The 22,327-nt window shown below is 41.6% G+C and overlaps 2 protein-coding genes across 2 annotated transcripts in view; both read right to left on the minus strand.

Annotated features, from left to right (window-relative positions):
• Nucleotides 1-10,562: 10,562 nt before the first annotated feature.
• On the minus strand, nt 10,563-14,626 carry ZFP36L2 (ZFP36 ring finger protein like 2). Its single transcript, XM_081314912.1, has 2 exons — nt 13,190-14,626; nt 10,563-12,600 (listed from the first exon to the last, which is right to left on the minus strand). Exons 1-2 carry the CDS (start codon nt 13,238-13,240, stop codon nt 11,080-11,082), a joined length of 1,572 nt encoding a protein of 523 aa, XP_081171038.1. The 5' UTR covers nt 13,241-14,626; the 3' UTR covers nt 10,563-11,079.
• Nucleotides 14,627-18,685: 4,059 nt separating this feature from the next.
• Nucleotides 18,686-22,327, minus strand: part of THADA (THADA armadillo repeat containing) — a 152,029-nt gene continuing 148,387 nt past the window's right edge. Inside the window, exons 38-39 of the mRNA XM_081313022.1 lie at nt 21,612-21,778; nt 18,686-19,429 (exon numbers count right to left, since the gene is read on the minus strand). Coding sequence (XP_081169148.1) covers nt 19,100-19,429; nt 21,612-21,778 — 497 coding nt within the window. The 3' untranslated portion in view covers nt 18,686-19,099. The remainder of the gene's footprint in view (nt 19,430-21,611; nt 21,779-22,327) is intronic.

The raw sequence follows: 22,327 nt of genomic DNA on the forward strand, positions 1-22,327 counted from the left end.
AGTTGAAAACGTTACATCACTTTAAGTGAGAGAAGCCTCAGAGATCCAAGATATCACAGCCACTTCAGTGAATTAGCCTTGGAAAAAGATATCCAGGTAGTAGTCGTGTGGAAGACAGTGAAGACAAAAAGCCAGGCCCCAGCATGGTGACTAGGGAAGGGAAAGCCAACCCATGGAAGCCCATGGTTTACTTCTCCAGATTCAGATTCTCAGGCTTATCTTTGAAAGCCTACAGGAATGCGGAATCAGGCAATGATGCAGGGAAAGACATAGAAGCATTCAAATTGTAGGGAAGAGCTGTTGGAAATATAATGGCCTCCTTTGTGATGGAAAGATTTCTTTATGTAACCCTGCGTTCTGAGCAAAACTAATGCACCATTAGCTGGGAGTACTGAAAAAACTCAAGTGTTTTAAATAAATTTTATTGCAGGACAAATCCAGCATAAAAGGTGTGGACATATTCTCTGTTGCAACAGAGGGCAGGACCAGAACCAATGGTTTATATTGCAAGATTAGTCTAGATTTAGACTAGATATCAGAAGAAACTTCCTAACTGAACAAGCTTCTCAGCCAAGGAATATTCTACCACATAAAGTGGTCAGTACTGCTTAGATGGTGGTTTTCAAACAGCCTGGATGAGGCATTGTAGTGGACTCTGCCCCAAACAAAGTGTTGGTTTAGAGTAGTGTTTCTCAGCTTCAGTGACTGAGGAATTCTGGAAGTTGGTCCACACGTTTAAACTCATTTAGACTGAGAAATACTGAACTACAGGTCCTTTAATGTTTATGGAAGCTAAGGACCCTATGATCCACTTTGTTTAATGCAGCTTACTCTTAATTTTTGGTCATGTTGTAGAGCTCATCATTTTAGAAAAGTGGACTTTGGGCTACTGTGGAAATATTCTGCCTTTGCCTCCCCAGGTAACAGCAGCTAGACTGTCCAACTCTAGAAAGCTAAGCTTAGTTAGTACATGGATGGTGGACCATTTCAGAGGCCCAGGGCTGCAGACTAGACTGGAAAACTGAAAAACACAATGGAAGAAACTATATAATGCAAAGAAAACTATATTGATGTGTCCAAGTAAATTACAGGAGTCACACAATACTTTGTGATGAAAGTAACTCAGATATCACTGACCCAGACCTATTTCACTGTATTCTTTTACTTAGACTCCCTGCAACAGGACACAGTCTGAGTTTATTCTGAAATTCAGTCCTTCACTGCTTTATTCCTTACAGAAGTGTTCTCCAACTAGTAAAGCTATAATAGCTTAATGCAGCTTCTCGTATCACATGGTCCTAAATATAGATATGCTCTACTCCAACCAAACTGATCTTTTTCTTCTCTCACAAAAGCTGAATAGTTTCAAACATTTCTTAAAATTCTCAAGAAAGTTAATAAAGAAAGAAACATTGGAAAATGGCATGTTAGAGAGAGGTCTTTCCTAGGTTCTTTGCTTTTACAGCTAAGCTTCTTTCTATATTTTTTTTAAACAAAAGAAGTGCCATTTATAAGGCTGATGAATCTTTACTATCAGAAATGAAAATTCCATTGATTAAAATAGTTTCAAACAATCTAAATTGTATATAAGTCTAATTTGTTATCTTTTTTTAGAAATTATTCATGCATGCATATTTTCATTCAATTAAACTTATAAGGTTTATGAGCCCCTCCAGTTAGAACATACTCTACAACTACCTCTCCATAAATTGGAAATGTAATCAAGACAACATGCTGCCACAGAACATAATAATATCACTTATATAAGTCCAGGAACAAAATATAATCAGCAAGACCCAAGTAATAAGGTCCAATAGCTTAAGGTGAAAAATCAAAACAAAACAATCTTTCCAGCCTCAGTTTAAATATCCAGAGGTTAATATAGCCAAAAAGGAAAGGGTCATTCAAGACTGATTCATAGGATGGGAGGCATAAGCAAATGAGAGAGAATATTTATGCAGCCTCTTCAAATGGTGTACCTTGACTTTATCTGACAGACAGATACACTCTGAACGATGAAAGGCTTTAAAGCAGGGGTGTCAAACTGCCAGCCCTCGGGCCAGATGCGTCACACCAAAACCGCGCCCACCCCATTGCTGCCAATGGGAAAAAGTTGTGATACGTTGTGACACGTCATGTGACATTGCAAGTTTGACACCCCTGCTTTAAAGGCAACCAGTATTTGTAATTAATTGTGCCTGGAAGCCAACCAACTTCAGCAGTAATGTTATATTTGTAGCTAAAATGAGAAATGCCCTTAACTTACTTAGGCCTCTGTATCCTGAAGCAGCTGGAGCTTCCAAATGATCTTCACTGTAGTCTTTAAATAATGATTTAAGCTAGGAATTAGTCTCAATATAACCAACTGAACTATAATTTATTCAACAAACCAGTTAACAAACGCAAAATGTCAACCCAGCCATTGGGTCTTGGGAATTAAAAACTTGCACACATCAAGGTTCTTAGTGAAATATACTGTGCCTCAGTTAAAACAGCAAAGGCACAGAGCAACATAGAATGACCAAAATCTAACTGTAGCTCTTTTGGCATTCTGGATTCTATGAAATTCAAAATGGGAGTACAGTATGGAGTATTAATAAACGGCTCTTTCCTTGATTTATCTGCACTGAGTAGTTCTACCATCCATGTCTATTAGGGAGCAAGTAGAGTTTCTTTAACCTGGGAGAAAGGAGGCTAATCATCACTATCTGCACACAAATGTAAATTATCAAGTTTCATTGCAGTCACCTCAATGGGTAGAAAAATATTTTGATGGCTTGTGAATGACAATGCCATGAAGGAATTACTTCTGGTCGGGCAAGTGCTTAATAGGAGGCCTTCAGCATTTCCCCAAGCAGAATTTTTCAATCCTGAGTGGAATAATACTTCTACTATCCTAATATGTGTGTGTGTGTGTGTGTGTGTGTGTGTGTGTGTGTGTGTGTGTGTGTGTTAGAGAGAGAGAGACACACACACACAGAGGGAGGGAGATGGAGACAAAGACCTTTTTGGATTGGGAGCAGATTTGAAAATGTTATAGGAGTTGTCCCAAATGCCTACCAGAAAAGGACTGACCCTTTCACAAAATAATTACTAATTAAGTAGATCATAATTATTACAATTTATCAATTAATACTATTTAACACCTCTTCTATACTTCTCCCTTTGCACCTGCCAGGCAGCTAAACACAGTTTCAAGCAGAGCATCACAGTTGCCTCCATCTTCCCTGGATTAGTCATAAATACTGGGAAGGAAAAAAAGGAAGGAAAGAAGGAAGGAAGGAGAGCATTTACATTCTCTTTTTTGCCCCTTTTGTTTTGTACAAATTATCTGAATGAACTATTTTAGCAATGATGGGCATGTAGATTGCCTAAAGAAGGAAGCTCCTGTAGCCATGACTGAACATTGATGAGTTTTCTTAAAATACAACATAGGACTCTACAGTATTTCTAACCCAAATCTTTTTTCCAAAAAATTATTTTTCTGAGTTTCGAAATAACTTTATAAAATTTCCTGCCAGTATTCAGATATTGTAGCTATATTCATGTATATTCATATATTCACGGTTCAAGCTATTACTTTAAATATTAGTTTAGATCAGACATATCAAACTTGCGACGTCAGGGTGCCTCCGGTCAGAGAATGTCGGCTGGTGGCCCCCAGGGGGAGGGCCTTCTCTGTGGACGCTCCGGCTTTATGGAATCAGCTGCCGGTCAAGCTCCAGATGGCACCTGACCTTCGCTCCTTCCGACGCGGTTTGAAGACCCATCTATTTGAACAAGCCGGCCTGGCCTGATGGGGATATGTTGGGGTTTTAATGGGGATTTTTATATTGTTATTGACTGTTTTAGCTGGGCTACTATTTAATTCTTTTTTTGTATCCTGTATTTTTTATGTATGCCCTGTTCACCGCCCTGAGTCCTTCGGGAGAAGGGCGGTATACAAATACAATAAAACTAAACTAAACTAAACATGACGTTGCACCACGTATCGGAGCTTTTTCCTCATTGCCGGCAATGGGGTGGTCGCAGTTTCCTGGTGACGTGTCCGGCTCACGGGCCGGCAGTTTGACACCCCTGGTTTAGATGGACTGAAGAGCTGATTTGTTGACACTGTAAATTTATTAAGCTTATATAAAAGGTAGGATCAAATATATTAGTGATGCATAGTATTTCTTTCATGGAATATGACACTTAGCAAGAAAGCAGAAATAGCAGGAAAACAAGCCACAAGTCATCATATCCTATACAGGTAAGTCCTCGATTTACAACAGTTCATTTAGTGACTGTTCAAAGTTACAACAGTGATGAAAAGAGTAACTTATGACCATTTTTTGCATTTATGACCACTGCAGCATCTCCATGGTCATGCGATCAAAATTCAGACGATTGGCCACTGACACATTTTAATGACAGTTGCAGTGTCCTGGAATCATGTGATTAACCTTTTGTGAACTTCTGACAAGTAAAGTCAATGGGGGAAGCCAGATTCACTTAACAACCCTGTTACTAACTTAACGCCTGCAATGATTCACTTAACAGCTGTGGCAAGAAAATTCATAAAATGGGGCAAAACTCACTTAACCAATGTCTCACTTAACAACAGAAATTTTGGGCTCAATTATGGTCATATGTTGAGGACTACTTGTATAGCAGCTTTGCCCATCCCTTAAATAATTTGTCTGAATGCTCATGTACCTATTGCATTATTTTGTCTATTTAATTAAATAATTTGTGTACTGCCTTTATTATTTTTAAAAGTAATTCAAGCTGGCATACATCCAACATATCTTCCACCTCCTATTTTCCCTGCAACAGCAACCTTGTGAGATGGTTTAGGCTGAAAAAGAGAGTGACCAGCCCAAAATCACCCAGCTGGCTTTCATGGATAAGGCAGGACCTGAACTCATGGTCTCCCACTTTCTAGCCTGGTGTCTTAACCACTAGCCCAAACTCGCTCTCAAATACTGAATAAATGCTCAAATAGTGGGATTAGTTTCAACAATCAATAAGCTAAAATTACAAAGCCCTAAATTAAACATCACTAAACTATTAACATTTAAAAATGGAAGCAACTGAGCTAGACTAAAGAACAGAAGTAGACAAGCCTAAGGATCACCTATGATTTTTTATGGAATAAAAACAATCGCAATGACTCAATTTAATCAGAGCTTTGTTGTCATACAGGTTTTTAGTTTGAATTAGTATATGGCAGTTTTATGGCTTTAGCTAATAAGATTATAGAGAAAAATATTAATATAAATGTTTTATATTTTAATATGATTAGAAGAGGATAGTACATAGACCTGTTAGGATTAAACAGGCTGGGTTTTCAGACTGAATGCTGAGTCTATAATTCACTATTTAAAATACTAGCTAAAAGAAAATAGCTTTAAGGTCCACGACTGCTTTGGTCCAGAAGTAAACAGGCCATCATGTTATAACTGAAGGCAAAGGGATATTTGCCTTCTATCTACTGTAAAGTTTCTACTCAGAAATTTTGATAGAGATGGATTTAGCATTTTTTTAAGTCCAGTTCTGCAATTCACAAATAGTTAGCCAAGATCCAACACAGCTGCTGCATTCCAAGTTTTCAACACTTAAGACAGAACAAACTAATATAACTTCAGCACAAAGTCTGGCCAATGTGTGCGATTAGCCAAAGCAAAAAGCAAAAAGACTTTCCATGAAATGAGGTTTGGCTGCATTGAGCTGTTTTTCTTCTTCTTTCTTTGAAGAAGTCTAAAAGGAGGAAAAAAATATAGTTTCTGATTATAGTTATGTTTCCTTTCCATGCTTGCTTGAAAAAGAAAGTTGAATATGCTTTTCCAAGACCTGTATCCTAAACCACTAACCTTCATGTGAAAGAAGTAAAAGAAGGAACTGGAATAGTGTACAATAACAGCTTCTAGGCTTCGCAAAGTAAGGCAAATTATAGAAGAGATCTAATGTTTTTAATGCCTCTACAATGAGTTTTATATACTCAAGCTCAGACAATCCCTTGGTTTTAAAGGCAGAAGTTCAGTGCAAATAGTTCTAGCTTTACAGGCTTAGTGGAGGAGTTAGCTCCAATGTCTGATCCAATAGATCACGGGTCTTCAAACTTGGCCCTTTGATGACTTGTGGACTTCAACTCCCAGAATTCCTCAGTCGGCCATTTTGATGAAACCGCGGGCTTGCATCCTGACGGGGGGGGGGTGGTCTTCTAACCTGGCCCTCTGATGACTTGTGGACTTCAACATTCCTGGCTGAGGAATTCTGGGAGTTGAAGTCCACAAGTCATCAAAGGGCCAGGTTTGAAGACCCCTGCAATAGATGGATCCTCTTAATTTTACCTCCTTTCTTAATAGATAGTCTTCTACCAAGAACAAAACTATCATACTATACTTCAGGAATAGCATGTTTTCTATTATGGGGCAGGGTGTGTAGTCTGCATGTATTACTATGATCAAGCTCCATCATGAATGTTTTTTAAATCTCAAATAGAAAAACTAAATATGCAAAGTAAAACATTTATTTTCAGGAATGTCTATGGACTGAATACACACACACACACATTCTGAAATTTTATATGGCTGTGCATGTATGTATGTATAAATGAGAAAGGATTTATCCAAGAAATGATTTAATATAGAATTGGGTCTAAAGATAGCTGCTGATACCTTAAGATACCTTAAGCTGCTGACCAGTTAGATATGTTTTAGCACAGAATGAAAATAACCGAACGCTGGAATATAATATAAAACAGCTGCTTCTCAGACTTCGTATCAAAATGAGGAAATGCTGAACTGTACTGCCATGATTCACACCCAAAGCCAATTCCTCAGTAAAAGGACAAGAAAGGAATGAAAGATAAGACATAATATAATTCTGCATTATTTGACTACCTCTTTTTGAGGGGTGGGGAACAAAACTTAAAAAAATTTAGATTTTTTTTAACTATAATATACTTAAGGAACCAGTCTGCTATCAAATCAAAATTTTCAATCTTGCCAGGCTTCCAGTTAGTGTTAAGCCTTCTTACTTCCTGATTTTCATCCTCTGTTTATATTACAATAATCTTGCATGGTTGTGGTAAAGCAGCCTTCCCCCATTGGGCTGGTCCTTGATTCCCATAAGCTCATTAACAAGGTCAAATAACTTGGTTTTATGGGAACTGGAATCAGCATATCTAAAGGGCTCCAGGTTAGGGAAGGCTTCTGAAAATATAAATTTAATATAAGAGAAACATAAGCTACATATTAATTGAAGAAGCTTAGTGCACTGGGCAAGTAACAAAGGCATCACTTTGTTCATTTAAATAGGTATGAAAATCAGAATCAAAGTATGGCCACATAGCAGTAGCAAACCAGCCTCATGGCATGGCTGACTATGTTCCAGAATGGTAAGCCACAGGTCACGTAGGCCTGTAAGAGATGACTACATGAGTTTTGCAAATAATGCATGTTTGAGAATGTTCAAAGGTACAAACAAGGACAGCCACTTCTAGGCTGACAAATACTACCAACACATCAGGTTACACTTAAAGTCCTTTTTTTCTCTCTCAGCAGGTTTTTCTTTCCTAACAAAGGTTAACATAAAAACCATTGATTAATCAGTCACCAAATATGTACTTATAAAAACCATAGCCCCCCAAAAAATTACTGATCTGAGTGATACAGTGGGAACTGATTCTGTGAATATTGTGCAAATAATCCGTGAATGTTTCAGTCCAAGCTTTGCTGACTGACCTAAGGAGCATGTGGCAGCAGTGCTGCATTGTAGCTAATATTTGTAGAAGTCAACCTCACAGCCCACATAAGTTGTATTAACTTTGTGTACTGTATGATCAAAACCAAAAACATCTACGATTGTGTTGAAATAATCATTTAAACATTTATCCTGACTAATGATTGATGCACATTTATAAATTTCTTGACACTTATATTAGAGGGCTACCAGTTCTTCAGAACAAGTTAATTCTATTTAGTATTACTTAAATATTTATTTATATTCTGCCTCAATTTTTACCAATAACTCAAGGCAGTGAACATGTACAACACACATTCCTCCTATTTTTCCCCACAACCAACCAAGTTGGGCTGAGTGAGTAACCAAAGGTCACCAGGCTGATTTTCATGGTAAGGCAGGACTTGAACTCAGTGTCTCCAGCCTTATAGCCCTGCATAAGACTTTCTACATGTTACCATATTCCCTTATATACCTTAAAATTAAGGTAAAAACCTTTAAAGCAGAGGTCCCCAAACTCTTCAGGTTATCAACCCTACACTTTTCAGATTGTTCAGCTACCAAACCTATATGAAAATAATGTAATACTACTTAATAGTACTTTGATATTTCTATCGACCCTCATGGGCTTACTGACCACTTCACTCTGCTTTAAAGCAGGTTCTGTGCCTAGTAAGTCTATACCTAAGAGATTGGGTTATTTCTCTACACCAATGAGAAAAATGGTAATAGTAGGATTACAAAAGGAAAAGGCAGCCATAGATGGGGCACAAATAATCTAATGTCTAGGGCTCTTCCTGAGTATGGGCAATGGCGAGCAGGTGGTGCCAGGTTCCTGGCATTATGTCTGTTGATGTGGATCAACCAAATTTTGAAATTTGGCAATGGGTGTATGGGACTTCAGCTCTTATACTGGGGGGGGGGGGCGGTTCTGAGAGATGAAAGTCCACACATCTAAAAAAGGTTGCCAAGTTTGAAAAACACTAGGTATGTAGCAAGAACAATCCTCTGATGCAACAAAGGTTGCAGTCCATTGTTTTTAAAAAAGCTGTTTTTGTATTACCCTTCTTTACTATTTCCTTCTAATCTGTAAACATGACAAATCTCTGGGGGAATGATTTTATCTACAAAGAAATGCTATCTTCTTTTCTCCGTCTCTCCTTCCCTCCCCCATTGTGTGTCTTTTTGCAGCAGTACTTTGGAACCTTCTGGAACAGCTTATTGCCTTTGGCAGGCTTCCAGGTGAAATAGAGTAATTCTGCAGTTCAATATTAATCTGTAGCTAGATACCATATTGGCAGGGGAAAACTAATAAAGAAGTACCAACTTATAGACATGGCTTTAATAGCTTGGGAATTTTTTTCCTCAAAAGTTTTATTGGGAGAACTACAAAACATTTACAGTACAAAGTTTACAGTCTCACACTTCGAATTTGTAGTGAACTGACTCTCCAAAATATATTACAACTCAAGTTGACTTATCTTCTAGTTACATTCAAAACATACTTCTGTTAAAAGTAGTCCAAAGAGTACATAGTGCTGAACCTGTACCTATGTACATTAAAAAAAGATACTGCTCATTCATTCATCACCCAGAGAAAAGATTTGGATAACTCCTGATTTCCTACACAACAAAAGTTACATGTGTTGGAATCTTAATAAAGATATAATCTTGTACACAAGAAGAGGTTCAGATCCAAGAGGTGGCCTCCATAATAAAAATGAGTGGTACAATTTCTTGTAGTTAAAAACCCAGCCCTACATTCAAATTCTCAAGCATTAAGAAAAAATACTCATTTGGTTGAGGAAGATTTTTAAGGCAAGCATGGACCCTTACAAAAGGCACTGTGAAACATAATACTGGGACCCCCCCACCCCCACCCTTTTTATTGCTACATATTCTGAAACTATCACAGTGTGATTGGTGAAGTTAGGCAACAGAAATACATTTTGGTTAAAGAATTAGGTTTGCCACTTTAAATTTGGATTGATTGTGAAGTAATTTTAAGCTTGGACGGGTTACAACCATTGTACATTCTTTTAAAAAAAAAACCACTGAAATTTCTCAAACTACTTCCACAGCATTGAGTCAGATTTCCATAAAAAAAGCCAATGCAATTTTTCAATTTACGTAAACAAGGAAAGAAATTAATGAAATAAATATTACATACAATCTCTTAAATTAAGAATTTTACTCATTTACAATAAAATAACCAAGTGAAGTTACAAAAGGCATATATTACTGTGAAAAGAACACACTCCACATTTTGCCGATTAATAATGGCAATCATAATTTAAACATAATAAAAGAATATATATCTATTGCTTTTCATCATACCCGATAAATACAGTATGAACAAATTACCAATGTATACTTTTCACAAGATAATAAATAAGTTAAATAGGTTCATATTGAGTTGTGCAGTGACTTGCGCAAACAACTCAGCTAAAAAAAATTAAAAAATCAGCAGTTATTCATCAACAATTACAAACTATAAACTCAGTTGAATGCTTCCAAATAAAGCAACAAAAATTGTTCTAAGCCAAACATCCACTAAGTGGTGGCAATGGAACCAATATTAAACTTTGGAATGGAAGTTTTAGCATGTTATAATATATATAGATACATAAAAAACTAGAGTGTTATCAAGGCATATTCTTGGCAGGATGTTGGATTTTTCTTTTAAAAGCTTATACATTTAGTATATTTATTTTAAATCTGATTGAAAGGCAACAAATTCCACTCTTCTATTCTTTTTGTTGTATTTAGATCTGAAGGGACCTGGAATGCAGAGTTCATGGCCTCCAGATTGATTGCTGATTCTTCAGGGAGTACGATTGGATAGATTTGTTTGCTAAATACTCTTTACCCTTTGTATCCTCCCCACAAACACTTGAAAATGGAATGGCTGTTGCTGGTGATGCACATTAAATTAGTCTGGGAGGGCTGCACGGGAGGAAAAAAAAAAGGAAATCCCATCCTTCCAAAGTCTTTAGGTTAAAATAAATTGTTCTTTTGATGACATCATTTGCTCTTCTGCAAATTGATTTTTGTTCATCTTGATAAAATTAAAAAAAAAAGCTTCTTTTGCCTTCTCCTTTCTGAATTTGCTCAGCAATCAAAGGATTTTTTTTTAAACAACAAAAAAGGAAAGCACACACTGAAAAAGAAACGAGCAACAAAAATAGTCTGTGCGAACTTGGCTAGTTTCCACTCCTGATGAATAGGATGGGAAGTAAGACAGGAAAGAAAGGGCAGCGAGTAACTACCCCACTGGGATTGCCCAGGGGAACAGGACCCCCTAAAAAACGGGAGCTTCCAAGGGCCTCTCCTCTCCCCCTCCTGACCTCCTTAGTCATCGGAGATCGAGAGGCGGCTGAAAATCGGCAGACGCCTACCCGAATCCAGGCCAGGGGACTCGGATCCACTGAGGCTGCCGGAACTGAGGGAGCCGCTCAGGTAACTCTCCCGGTCGGAGAGAGAATCCGGAGGGCTCGGAGGGGCGTCGAAGACAGGCGACTCGGAGAGGCGGCGCAAAGGCTGGAAGCTGAAAGGCGGGGAGGCGGGAGGGCCGGGCGGCGGGCAGCAGCTCCCTCCTCCTCCCCCTGCAGCGCTCTGCTGCTGATGGCAACGGTAGAAAGCCGCCGCGTTGGCGAAGCAGCCCTGCTGAGCCGCTGAAGGAGGCGGCGGCGGCGGCGGGTGAAGGGTGAGAGGAGCGATGAGGCTGCCCAGTTCCTGGCCGGCCGAGAAGGCGAAGGCATTGTTAGCGCAAGAGGCGACCAAGTCGTCGCAGTAGGAGCCGCCCGAAGGTGGCGGCGGGGTGCGGGACCCACCGGGGCTTTCCAGGATCAGGGCCGCCGCTTCCAGCCCGCCGCCCTGCGCCACAGCCCCGCCGTGGTGATGGTGGGTGGAGAAACCGGAGAAGCTGAGGCTGTGGTGGAGTTTGGGCCTCTCTCCTCCTCCTCCTCCTCCTCGGGGGTGTGAGATGCCGAAGTTAGTGCCGTTGCCGCCGCCAGGCCCCAACGGGTGGTCTCGGGCGGAGGGGGCGAAGGCGCGAAGGTCGCCGGTGCTGCCCGCGTGGGGGGGGTGCAGGGAAGGGTGGTGGTGGTGGTGGTGGGCGGGGTGGCTGCTGTGAGGCGGAGGGTTGGGCTGGAGAGGGGGAGGCGGCGGCGGTTGCTGCTGGGCCGCTGGGGGATTAGCGCTGCCGCTGGCGGGCGCTGGGCGGCGCTCGTCCGCGTTGTGGATGAAATGGCAGCGAGGCCCATAGGGGCAAAAGCCGATGGTGTGGAAAGTGCGGCACAACTCCGTCTTGTACTTGGGGTGGCGGGTCAGGCTACGGAGCTCGTGGAAGCCGTGAGCGAACTGGCACTTTTCGCCGTACTTGCAGGAACCGCTCTCTTCGAACGGGCGGCAGAGCTCGGTCTTGTAACGTGTGGAGTTGATCGGCGCTCCCCCTCCGCCGCTTCCTCCGCCTCCTCCCCCATTATTATTGCCGCCGCCGCCGCCGCCCTTTCCCGCCGAAGCTGCTGCCACAACCACCACTTGCTGCTGGTGCAGCTGTTGCATGAGGTGTTGGCTTCGTTCGCCATTCTCGCTGAGAGACCGGTCTCGAAACTTGTTCTCCTTGTTCAGCAAGGCAATGGTGGGGCTGCTGCTGCCGCCTGCCCCGCTGCCAGGCTCCTTAAGGCTGCCGAAGTTAGAGGGCGCGGACAGCGAGGCACTAGGAAACTTGACGTTGCCGTTAGCCAGAGCCTGAAGATTACTGGTCGAGTGCCTTCGCAGAAAGCCCGGCGTGAAATTGGAGCTGGGAGAGGTGCCCACAGGGCTCCCCACTGCCTTCTTGTCCAGCATATTGCTCAAGGATTTTTCGGTCTGGGAACCGGGGAAAAAAAGGGAGGCGGAAAATTAGAACGGAAAAACGTGCATCACGATTCCCAAATCTTGAAAGAAGACTTGGCAATTTTCAGTACGCCCTATGAGCGCTCGAGCCGTCCGGACCCTTTCCCCCTAGCTTCAGCCGCCGATCCATGAGTCTAGTTGTCAAGAATCCCTCCCACTGCAAGCAATTTAAAACTTTTCGAGGGGTGGTCTGTAGCCCCACCCACTCGAATCAATGCACTTTTAAAAGTTCCGATTCAATGCAGCTGGAGCCTGCCGTACCAAGCCATGAGGCTCAATGTATAAGTCGTTTTATTTTAAAACACACCCACTACATAACGCACGCTTTAGTAAGCAAAAAAGTTGCTTGGCGTCCGTCAAAGTTTTACCTTCCCTCGAAATATCTTGCAGAACGCAACAGATCCTGCAGCTTGTTTCTCTACAAGATCACTAAAAAGTATAGTCCCGAGTTCAAACGAGCTCAGTCCTAAGGCTTGGAAAATTCCTCGCGAGAAGTTTTAAAAACTATTCCGACCGCCTCTCCTTGGAAGAAAAAAAAAACACCCACGAACTCATCTCTTACCTTGCAGAAAAAGTCGATGTCGTAGAAGGCAGATAAAAGTGTTGTAGACATTTCTAGATCCTGTAATGGTCGGAAATGCAGGAAGGACCGAAAGAGCCCACTTTCCTCGGAAGCTTTGGATGCGCCACGACTGAATAGGAAAGGGCTAACTGCTTGAGATCGTAATTAATCTCATCAGTTTCCCAGACTCAACCAAAGCCACAGCTATCTAGACTGCTGGAACTTCGCAGCAGCTGCACACGCCCCATATATAAATGCCGGGATAACAGCGGGGAGGGACGGAACACTGACCCGGCCGGGGTCTCCCAGCAACACCACCCAACGATTCCCCTCCCTCCCAGCTTAGCTCCGCCCTTCAGAGTCTACGCGCTCTCATTGGGCGCCGCCAATTTTCTTGAAGTACCTCGGTGAGGGGGAAGGCCTGTACGGTTAACAGCGTACGAAGGCGGAGCGGAGCAGCTTCCCCCCCCCCCCACTCCTTCAGTCCTCGCTGTACTAGGCACGCGCTGAAGGCTTGTTGATTCGCATAGAGAAAGCACTGTTCTGTATACGCTCTGCAATGCATTCTGTCAACGTATAGATTCCTTCTCTCGACAGAAAATGTTTTAGGGTAGACATGGTGTGAAGACTTACTTTTTGCACAGTGCGCTTCAGCATAGAAAAGGCTTAATATAATTGGCGGCTGGTTCCCACAAGAATTGTAATAACGCCATGTGCTCAGGAAACTCCCATGAGGTTAACCACTGGCAACGTACAAACCCGGCGTACAAGAAGATACAGCGTGGCTGTTGCACCTGCTAAGCCAGACAGGGCAGAAAGTCAGTGGAAAAAAGAAAAGCTACAGGGCAGGACTTGACTGAACTGAGGTGCAATCCTGTGTATATTTACGAATTAGTCCTTTTGACTCCAAGTTAGGAAAGATAAGAGACCTATGAATAACAGTCTAGGTTCGATAACTGCACCCAGTACTGTAGCGCAATTGTCTTGTTACGTCATTTAATGTGGGGAGATGGGCGGTTGACGTAAAGAAACCCATCGTTATTCAATACTTTTCTCTCTGCCCCAAAGTCCGCCACTCCTTGCACAGCTCGAAAGTTCTCAAGTAAACAAAAGGCCGGCGCGGGGATTTGCAGCCCGTTTCACACCCTTGCTTGGGTCGCTTGGGAAGATCGTAGAGAAGCAGGACAAACTTCAAGGCTCCTGCGAGTCAACCGGGACGCCCCGCAACACCTCCTCTTCCTCCCTCCGAGGAGCTTTGTGCCACGCGACGGGTTTGGGAAACGAATCCTTTCGGGCCATCCGGTGGGGCAGGAGTTCCACCGCTGCCCACGAGTGCCGTGTTAAGATTAGAGAGCGGGCGATGGGCGAAGAGAGCACTCCCTTCCCCTCCGCTGGGCTCGCCTTCTCTTCTGAAAAGGGGATCCCCCCCCCGCTCCCTCTCCCTGAAACCGCCCCACAACCGTTTACTTGGCAGACTTGGCAGCCACTCAAGGTCTTGTGATGCGATTGGCCAAGCCAGCTCTCTCTCCTTTGACACACAGCCTCAAGCTCTGCGCTCAAGCCGACAAAGCCCGCCGCTGCGCCTGGCGAAGAGCAGGGAGGTGGGGCGGTCTGACGCCGTACAGCTGCGGAGCCACGTTCGGCCGCTCGCTGCCGTCAGCCCCGCCCCTTTGAGATTTGAGCGTCCGCCCAGGGGGTGGTTGGTAGAGTATTGGGTCCTTCTTTCCTCTCCCAAATTCACCTCGGGTCTCTGACCCAGTAGTGAATGCACGCTGACTGTTTGTAATTTGCCGGTGGAAACCTCTGCAATGTTTGTCAGACAAACGGAACAAAAATGGTAAACGGAGGAGAGTGCTGGGGAGGTTTGCACTGAGTTAAAGAGACATAATTTCTTTGTTGAAGTTTGTCTTTTCCAAAGGTAAGCCCGCTAAAACGGCGAACTCTAGAATCAGCGTTATCTGCCGTGCCTTATGGGAGCTATTCATACGTCCCCGCGTAGTTGTAACTCTTTTAACATCAGTGAAAGCAAAGCGCCCCTTTCTTGCAGAAAAAGTAACATCACTCTTTCAATCCCACCTCTTTGTACAGTTAGCCATATCCTAAGCGAATATATATCTATATCTATCTATCTATCTATCTATCTATCTATCTATCTATCTATCTATATATATATATATATAGAGAGAGAGAGAGAGAGAGAGAGAGAGAGAAACTAACTACTTCGAGTGGCGAATGGCCTAAAACACTGGTAGAAATATACGGCTTACTCTTCTTCACACACACACCCGTCTACTCCCTATCGAACTGATCAGCGCAGAAGCACGTAGAATGACAGCCCTGCGTTTTACTAAATGGCGGGCGGGCGGGCGGCTGGTATCAGTGAGGGGAGCGAGGGTGGGGTTCCCATCTCCCCTCCAGTTTGCAAGGACCGTCTTTCCAGATCTCTTTTGGAGAAAAAGGGCCAGGCCCTCCAAATCCAGGGCTTCTCGGTGGCAAAGCCCTTGGATCTGGGCTTTGCACCTTCTCCTCTCCTTCCACGGCCATTAGGTGCCCAGCTTCTCTTCCTTCCCGCCTCGCCCCAGAACTCCCGGCTTGAATTTTCACTTCGGCCAAGCAGGCGCTAACCCGCCAGGCGCGCGTCGTTCTCGTCGGGAGGGAGGAGAGGGCGCTTTTCAAGTAACTCCTGTTGCTAAATGGCTGCGCAGAGAAACGTCCTCCGAGCCGTCTCCAAGGCAAGTGAAAGGTCAGACTCCGAGAGCTATACTAGGCGAAGTGCGAGCGTTCCCCAGCGGGCGGCCACTAAAGCGCAGCAAGTGTGAAGAAAAAAAAAAGAGCCCGGGTTAACCTTTGAGCTCAAACGCCTGGGCAGCTAGGAGGCTGAGGCTTCGAAATTGCATTGCTAACAAGCTGTGGACGTGACAGCTTCGCGTACAGACGAGGAATAGTAACGGAAGGTAGGGATGCCCCCTAGTGCTTGCATTCTGTAAAGTGAAAGCAAGCTTCCTAAATCGAGGAAGTGGTGAGTCTTATATCCAAGGTTGCAAAACAGCAGTAGCCTTCGCTCCTGCTCTGGGGAATTGGGAAGGTCTCCCCGGGTTTAAAATAATTCTTTGATTTTTTTCGGTAATAAAACCAAACACTGCCGCAATTTTGTTTTCTGACTCCACCTATTTGTTAGAATTTTGCTGTCTAGTCATTTCCAACTCTAGGGGCCGGTGCTCATCTCCATTTCAAAGCCAAAGAGCCAGCGCTTGTCCAAGGACGTCTCCGTGGTCATGTGGCCAGCATGACTAGATGCCAAAGGTGCACGGAACGCTGTTACCTTCCCACCGTAGTGGTTCCTATTTTTCTACTTGCATTTTTACGTGCTTTCAAACTGCTGGGTTGGCAGAAGCTGGGACGAGTAACAGGCGCTCACTCTGCTACGCGGCACTCGGGATTCGATCCGCCAAACTGCCGACCACCTGATCGACAAGCTCAGCATCCTAACCCACTGAGCCACCGCGTCCCTACCTTTTGCTGTCTATTGTGACGTAAAAGGCTATTGAACTCATGCAATTCACTATATAAAATTGCAGTCTTAAAAAGGATTTTCTCAAAACATTTTTAAATACATTTATCAGACATTTTGTGCATCTGGTGAGACAAAATAGTTATATCCAAAGTTGTTAATTCTTATTAGGCAATGCCCCCTTCTCCCCTTTTCAGTTTTAAGAGCTGCAGTGTACAGATACCTATAATCAACACTTGAACAACCAATAGGTAAGATAGCACACTCTGATTAAATACTTTACACAGAAACCACTCAATAATAGACTTTTGTTCTTTTACAGCTGTTGTTTAAGGTTTAAAGGTTTCTGATTGAAAAGTTATACAGTAACTCATAGTATGATGAAATGTGCATAGAATTAATTACAATTATTTGCTATTCATAAACTAAAGGGATATTAGATGGTTTAAAACATACTTTAAATCCAGTGATAAGGATGGTTCTTAACATTATTTTTGTTTACTAATTAACCAAGACTAGAAGTTGCTAATGCCACTTAGATTTGAACCATTGTGCTCTTTCCTGTTTTGTCAATATCTGTAATGCCAAGTCCATGCAAGGAGTGCCAATTATATGAAAGTTTAAAGCTTAGAAAATTCACATTCAGGGAATCAACATTACTTAACTTGAATATAACTGAAAAGAGTGTATTGTGTATAACAATGGTTCACTATATTTTGTTGCACTTTATATGCTTTCAAGTAAATCCTATAAGAAATCCGTGAATATACTTAGTTTCCTTTTTTATTTTGTCTAAGTACATTTTTTTATTTTTATTTTTATTTTAATTCCATTTATATCCCGCCCTTCTCCGAAGACTCAGGGCGGCTTACAAGCTTAGCAGTAGCCTTCATTCTATGTATATGCCTGCTTATTAGGGCTTTCACACACACCCCCAAGCGGCATTATTACAAAGTCAGCTTAATTGCCCCCAACAATCTGGGTCCTCATTTTACCTACCTCGGAAGGATGGAAGGCTGAGTCAACCTTGAGCCTGGTGGGATGCGAACCTGCACTAATTGCAGGCAGCTGGTGTTACTTAAGGAGGCATTAGCCCACTGCTCCACCAAGGCTCTAATAATTTGATACATTATCTTTTCTTTTACTTGTATCATTGGAAACCAGCTGGACATACTTGTTAAACATAGTTAGAAAAGTCTATTGGTCCATTACTCATATGGGAACTACTGGTAGCACTTTTGGGAAAATATTACTGATAATTCAGATAAGGCACTGAAGACTTCATTTTGCCAGCAGACCTGGAGAACCCAGAGTGGGATGGAGCCCATCTAATGGCTTATTTGACCAGATGATGTGGGTGGGGGCTGTATTTTTTTTATCATTCTAATCTGTGTTTTTATTGTTTGTAAGCCACCTAGAGTCCCTGTGTGCAAGTAGGCGGCTATATAAATTTTCTAAATAAATAAATCTCCACAAACCTGATATTTTGTACCCGTGATGTTGGGAGTCAGAAGAGTGTGTGTGTGTGTGAAACAATTGTTCAGATTCACGCAGTGTCATATTAGTCCACTGAAGATACATTTACTAACATAATATTCCAATTTCCCAGTATTACCTTGAATTTAAGAAAACATCATCTAGGCAGTGGCTGTATAGCAAAACAGTATTATAGCACCACCTAATGCCTGTTTCAAGTATTTATATAAAACAACAAAGCAAAGTGCTACCATATAAAATAAATTAGAGCTGAGGTATTCTGCAAAGTATGAAATAAATTTATTCACTGAATGATTAGGAAAAATGAAAAGTTATATTTTGAGAACTATAGGTGACTATCTATCCTACATTTAGCATTCTAGTGCACAATTGCTTATATCCAACTGAATGAAAACAAAGCACATTTGACTGCCACTGTGTAGTTACCCCCTAGTCAAGTCTTAAAAATCAATCATGATTTTAAAAGAATAAAAAAAACATTCATCTGCTTTGATATAACATTCAGCTTTATTTTAAGATTCTTTTACAACTCTGATGCAATTGTTAGTGCACTGTGATATACAAATAAAAGAAGCAATGCAATCTGACATGAAAACAGGAAGAACAATTTACAGAATAAAATCAGTTTCACAGATGACCAGCATCTATGCAAAATTAAATCACTCCTTGCAATAGCTATAAAAAATTTCTTGCCCCAAATGAAATTACATATTTTAACAAATTGATCCTTTTCTATTAATCTGAATGAAGACTTTAGTGGTTTTATGTACAAGAAATATCTAACATTTCTAGATACAGTTCTTTGTATGGGTATGACACAAAAATAACTGCACCTCTCATGTTCACAAAGCAGTTACATTTGGTAACTGACAAAGAGCAAGTAGTTGTGTTTCAGGTTTTTCCTAACTTTTGCAAATTCCATTTCCAACTTCAAGCAAACTTAGTATCTTAAGGCAAAGTGATATTCTTTCATTCTGAATAGCTAACTTCGTAAATTCTACAGACTGTGAAAATTCTGGAGTTGGAGGCATTTCTTTAAGAAGCTGTGTCACAAGTTGGGCCTGATCTGATGCTAATCTTGCCAACTGACAGAGTTTTCTTTGCTCACATGAACTAACATGAGTCACTGGTATGAGCAGAAGGAGATGTTTACTGAGCTGACGTACCTCTGTTAACTTCTCAGCCCAAAAATTTGTTTTTCCTTTGTCAAACAGGTGGTAGTCATTTCCCATCTTCAGAAAAAGAAAAGAAAAGTGTTTACAATTACCTAGATCAAATAAACATGCAAGAATGAATGCCCATATGATATATAAGCAAACAAAGCAATGCTAGATGTACAGTACAATCGGACTATACTGTAGTCAAATCAATAAAATTCACATCACGTTTGAACAACAGAATAACATCAAGCACCCCATTGTTCATGAAACCCAGAAAAGAATGATACCCATTCCTTATGACCAACCACAGGGATTTTCTTTGTTTTCTTCCTTCCTTTCCTCTACTCTTCAGCCCGGCAATCTCTCATCAAAGTAAGTAACACAGATTTTGTCACCCTCTTTCCAGCCATGCAGTAAATTTAGCATATGAGGTGGTTAAAGGGACTGAAACTGGAAGGCAGAGGTGGAGTTTAATTTCAGCATCTAATGGGGGGAGGAGGGGCAAGTCTGTCCCAGCTTTTTTTTTCTTTACTGAAAAAAATGTGGTTTTTAGGGGGGGGTTGTTAAACAAGGGAAAGGTTTTAGAAAACATCCTGAAGCTGCTACCTTTGCATACAGGTAACTGCCTTCCCCAAAGCCTACCAAGAGCCAGGAGAGGTATGCAGTTTCCATAAAGCCAGCTGATTGGGGCAGAGGCCCAGTCCATAAGTGCAGCTTCACTGGCCAAACATCATCATCATCATCATAAAGGAAAGAAAGAAAAAGAGAAAGAAAAGAAAAAGAGAAAGAAAGAAAAAGAAAGAAAGACAGACAAAAAAGTCTGGATAGTGGATATGGCAGTGCCTGGAGACAGCAGAAGATACAAGAAAGAACTGGAGAAGATAACAAAATACAAAGTCCTACAAATAGAAAGACTGTGGCAAAGGCAAGCAAGGATAGTACCAATAGTAATAGGTGCCTTGGGTGCAATCCCAAAACAACTGGAGCACCACTTGAACATCATTGGCATTGACAAATTCGCCATTAGTCAATTGCAAAAGGCGGCCTTACTAGGAACTGCTTCCATCCTGCGACAATATCTTTAATACCATCAAACATCCACATCTGCCTATCCCAGATCCTTGGTAAGGACTCGACAAGTAGACAAAAATGCCAAATCCAGTCTGAACATCTGGCTGACTGTACGATTAATAATAATAACAATAACAATATAATAATAATAATAAAAAGTTGGAAGGGACCTTGGAGGTCATCCTTGCTCAGGCAGGAAACCCTATACCAGGGCTTTTCAACCTTTTCACCCATTGTACCACTTTTAGGATATAGCAACATCTGAGTACCACCAGTCACCTAGCAAGGTGTCAACTTGATGACCAAAAAAAAAGGAAAAAAGTGAAGTACAGGTAGTCCTCGACTTACAACAGTTCACTTAATGACTGTTCGAAGTTACAATGGCACTGAAAAAAGTGCCCCCCAAGCCACAGCCGAGCAAGACACCTGCCTGCACGCCCAGCGGCACTCTTCCTCCTGTCCAAGGTTTTCATTGTGAGCATTTCTGTTGAGGATTGGCAGCGGGGGTGGGGGTAGGGGGGTGTTTGGTTTTATTCCTCCTGTCTGCTGGGTGGTTGCAGCAGGTTTTGGTCACTTCACACAACACTGGGACCATCATAAATATGAATCAGTTGCCAAGCATCTGAATGTAAATCACAAGACCCTGGAGATGCTGCAACATTCCAGCTGATCGGTGCTTCTTCTGGGTTCAGAAGCTGAGCTCCAGCTGGAGCCTGGTGCTGATCCTGGTACTTCTACTGACCTCTGACAGCCCCGAAGAAGCGCTGATCCTGGCGCTTCCGCTCAGCCCTGCAGCTCCACCCATCTCTCTCTCAGGCTTGTGCGGTGCTGCCACCGGTTCAGCTCATTCCCCTCCCCCGCTACCACTTTTCTAGGATGGTCGCGTACCACCTGCCAGGTGCCAATATCATTTGATAAATCAGAACAGAAGAATCATCAACAGTTTGAGATTATAAACTTTGATCATCCAAGTCTGGATGCTAATTAAATTCATAGGTGAATGATAAGTAATTAAAACTGTACTGTGCTAATGATGAAAGTGAATTTTCAATGGAAAAAAGTTTTAATATTGATTCTAAACTAGTTTCATATTTTAAAATAACGTATCTTGAGTAATTTAGTATAAAATCTGATAAAACATCTGTGAACTATACAGTACAGAAGTACTGGTTGACAGACTTACCACAATTGTAGATTTTAGATCATTCAAGTCATCATCTTTTAGCAGCCACTCCAGTAAGACTGAGACTCCAGCACCTGTCTGTCCCCATAACTGTAGCAGTTCACAAAGTAAGGAGAATGCTAAATCCAAAGCTAAGGCTGCATTTACTATATGGAAGTCAAGTTCTGCTGAGGAAAATTAAGAACAAATTGTGAACTGTATATTAGATGTTACTTAAATAGTACAGTATAATTATTAAAATGCAAATGTAATAGACATTTATTCTTGTTGTTAGTTGTGAAGTCATGTAGATAGTTCAGGTTGCATCAATAAAAATTCCCTCTCTGATTCCCTTAGTTTTCACATAGTCAAAGTAATTAAGTTAATACAGTTCTAGTTATTAGCTAGTCAATTAACAAAGTTTTCAATATAGTTAGACTAATATATATCAAAATCCTGTTTTTAAATTTTACCTAATTGCAATAAAAATACTCTAAAGTAGCCTATAATATGCAAAAACTTTTTGGGTAACCTACAATTCCCTATTTCAGTAAAGAATAATTCTCTTATCTACAAAACTTACATTGTTCATTACATATCATTCTTATGATTTTAACAGTAGAATCTAATTTTCATCTTAACACATCACCAATTTATTAAAAAAATTTGTCTTAACCATTCAACACTTAATAAAATACTATCTTCTATTATAAAATTCTAAATTCTATTGTATAATT

This window comes from Vipera berus (assembly GCF_964194415.1).
Source record: "Vipera berus genome assembly, chromosome: 1".
NCBI lineage: Eukaryota > Metazoa > Chordata > Lepidosauria > Squamata > Viperidae > Vipera > Vipera berus.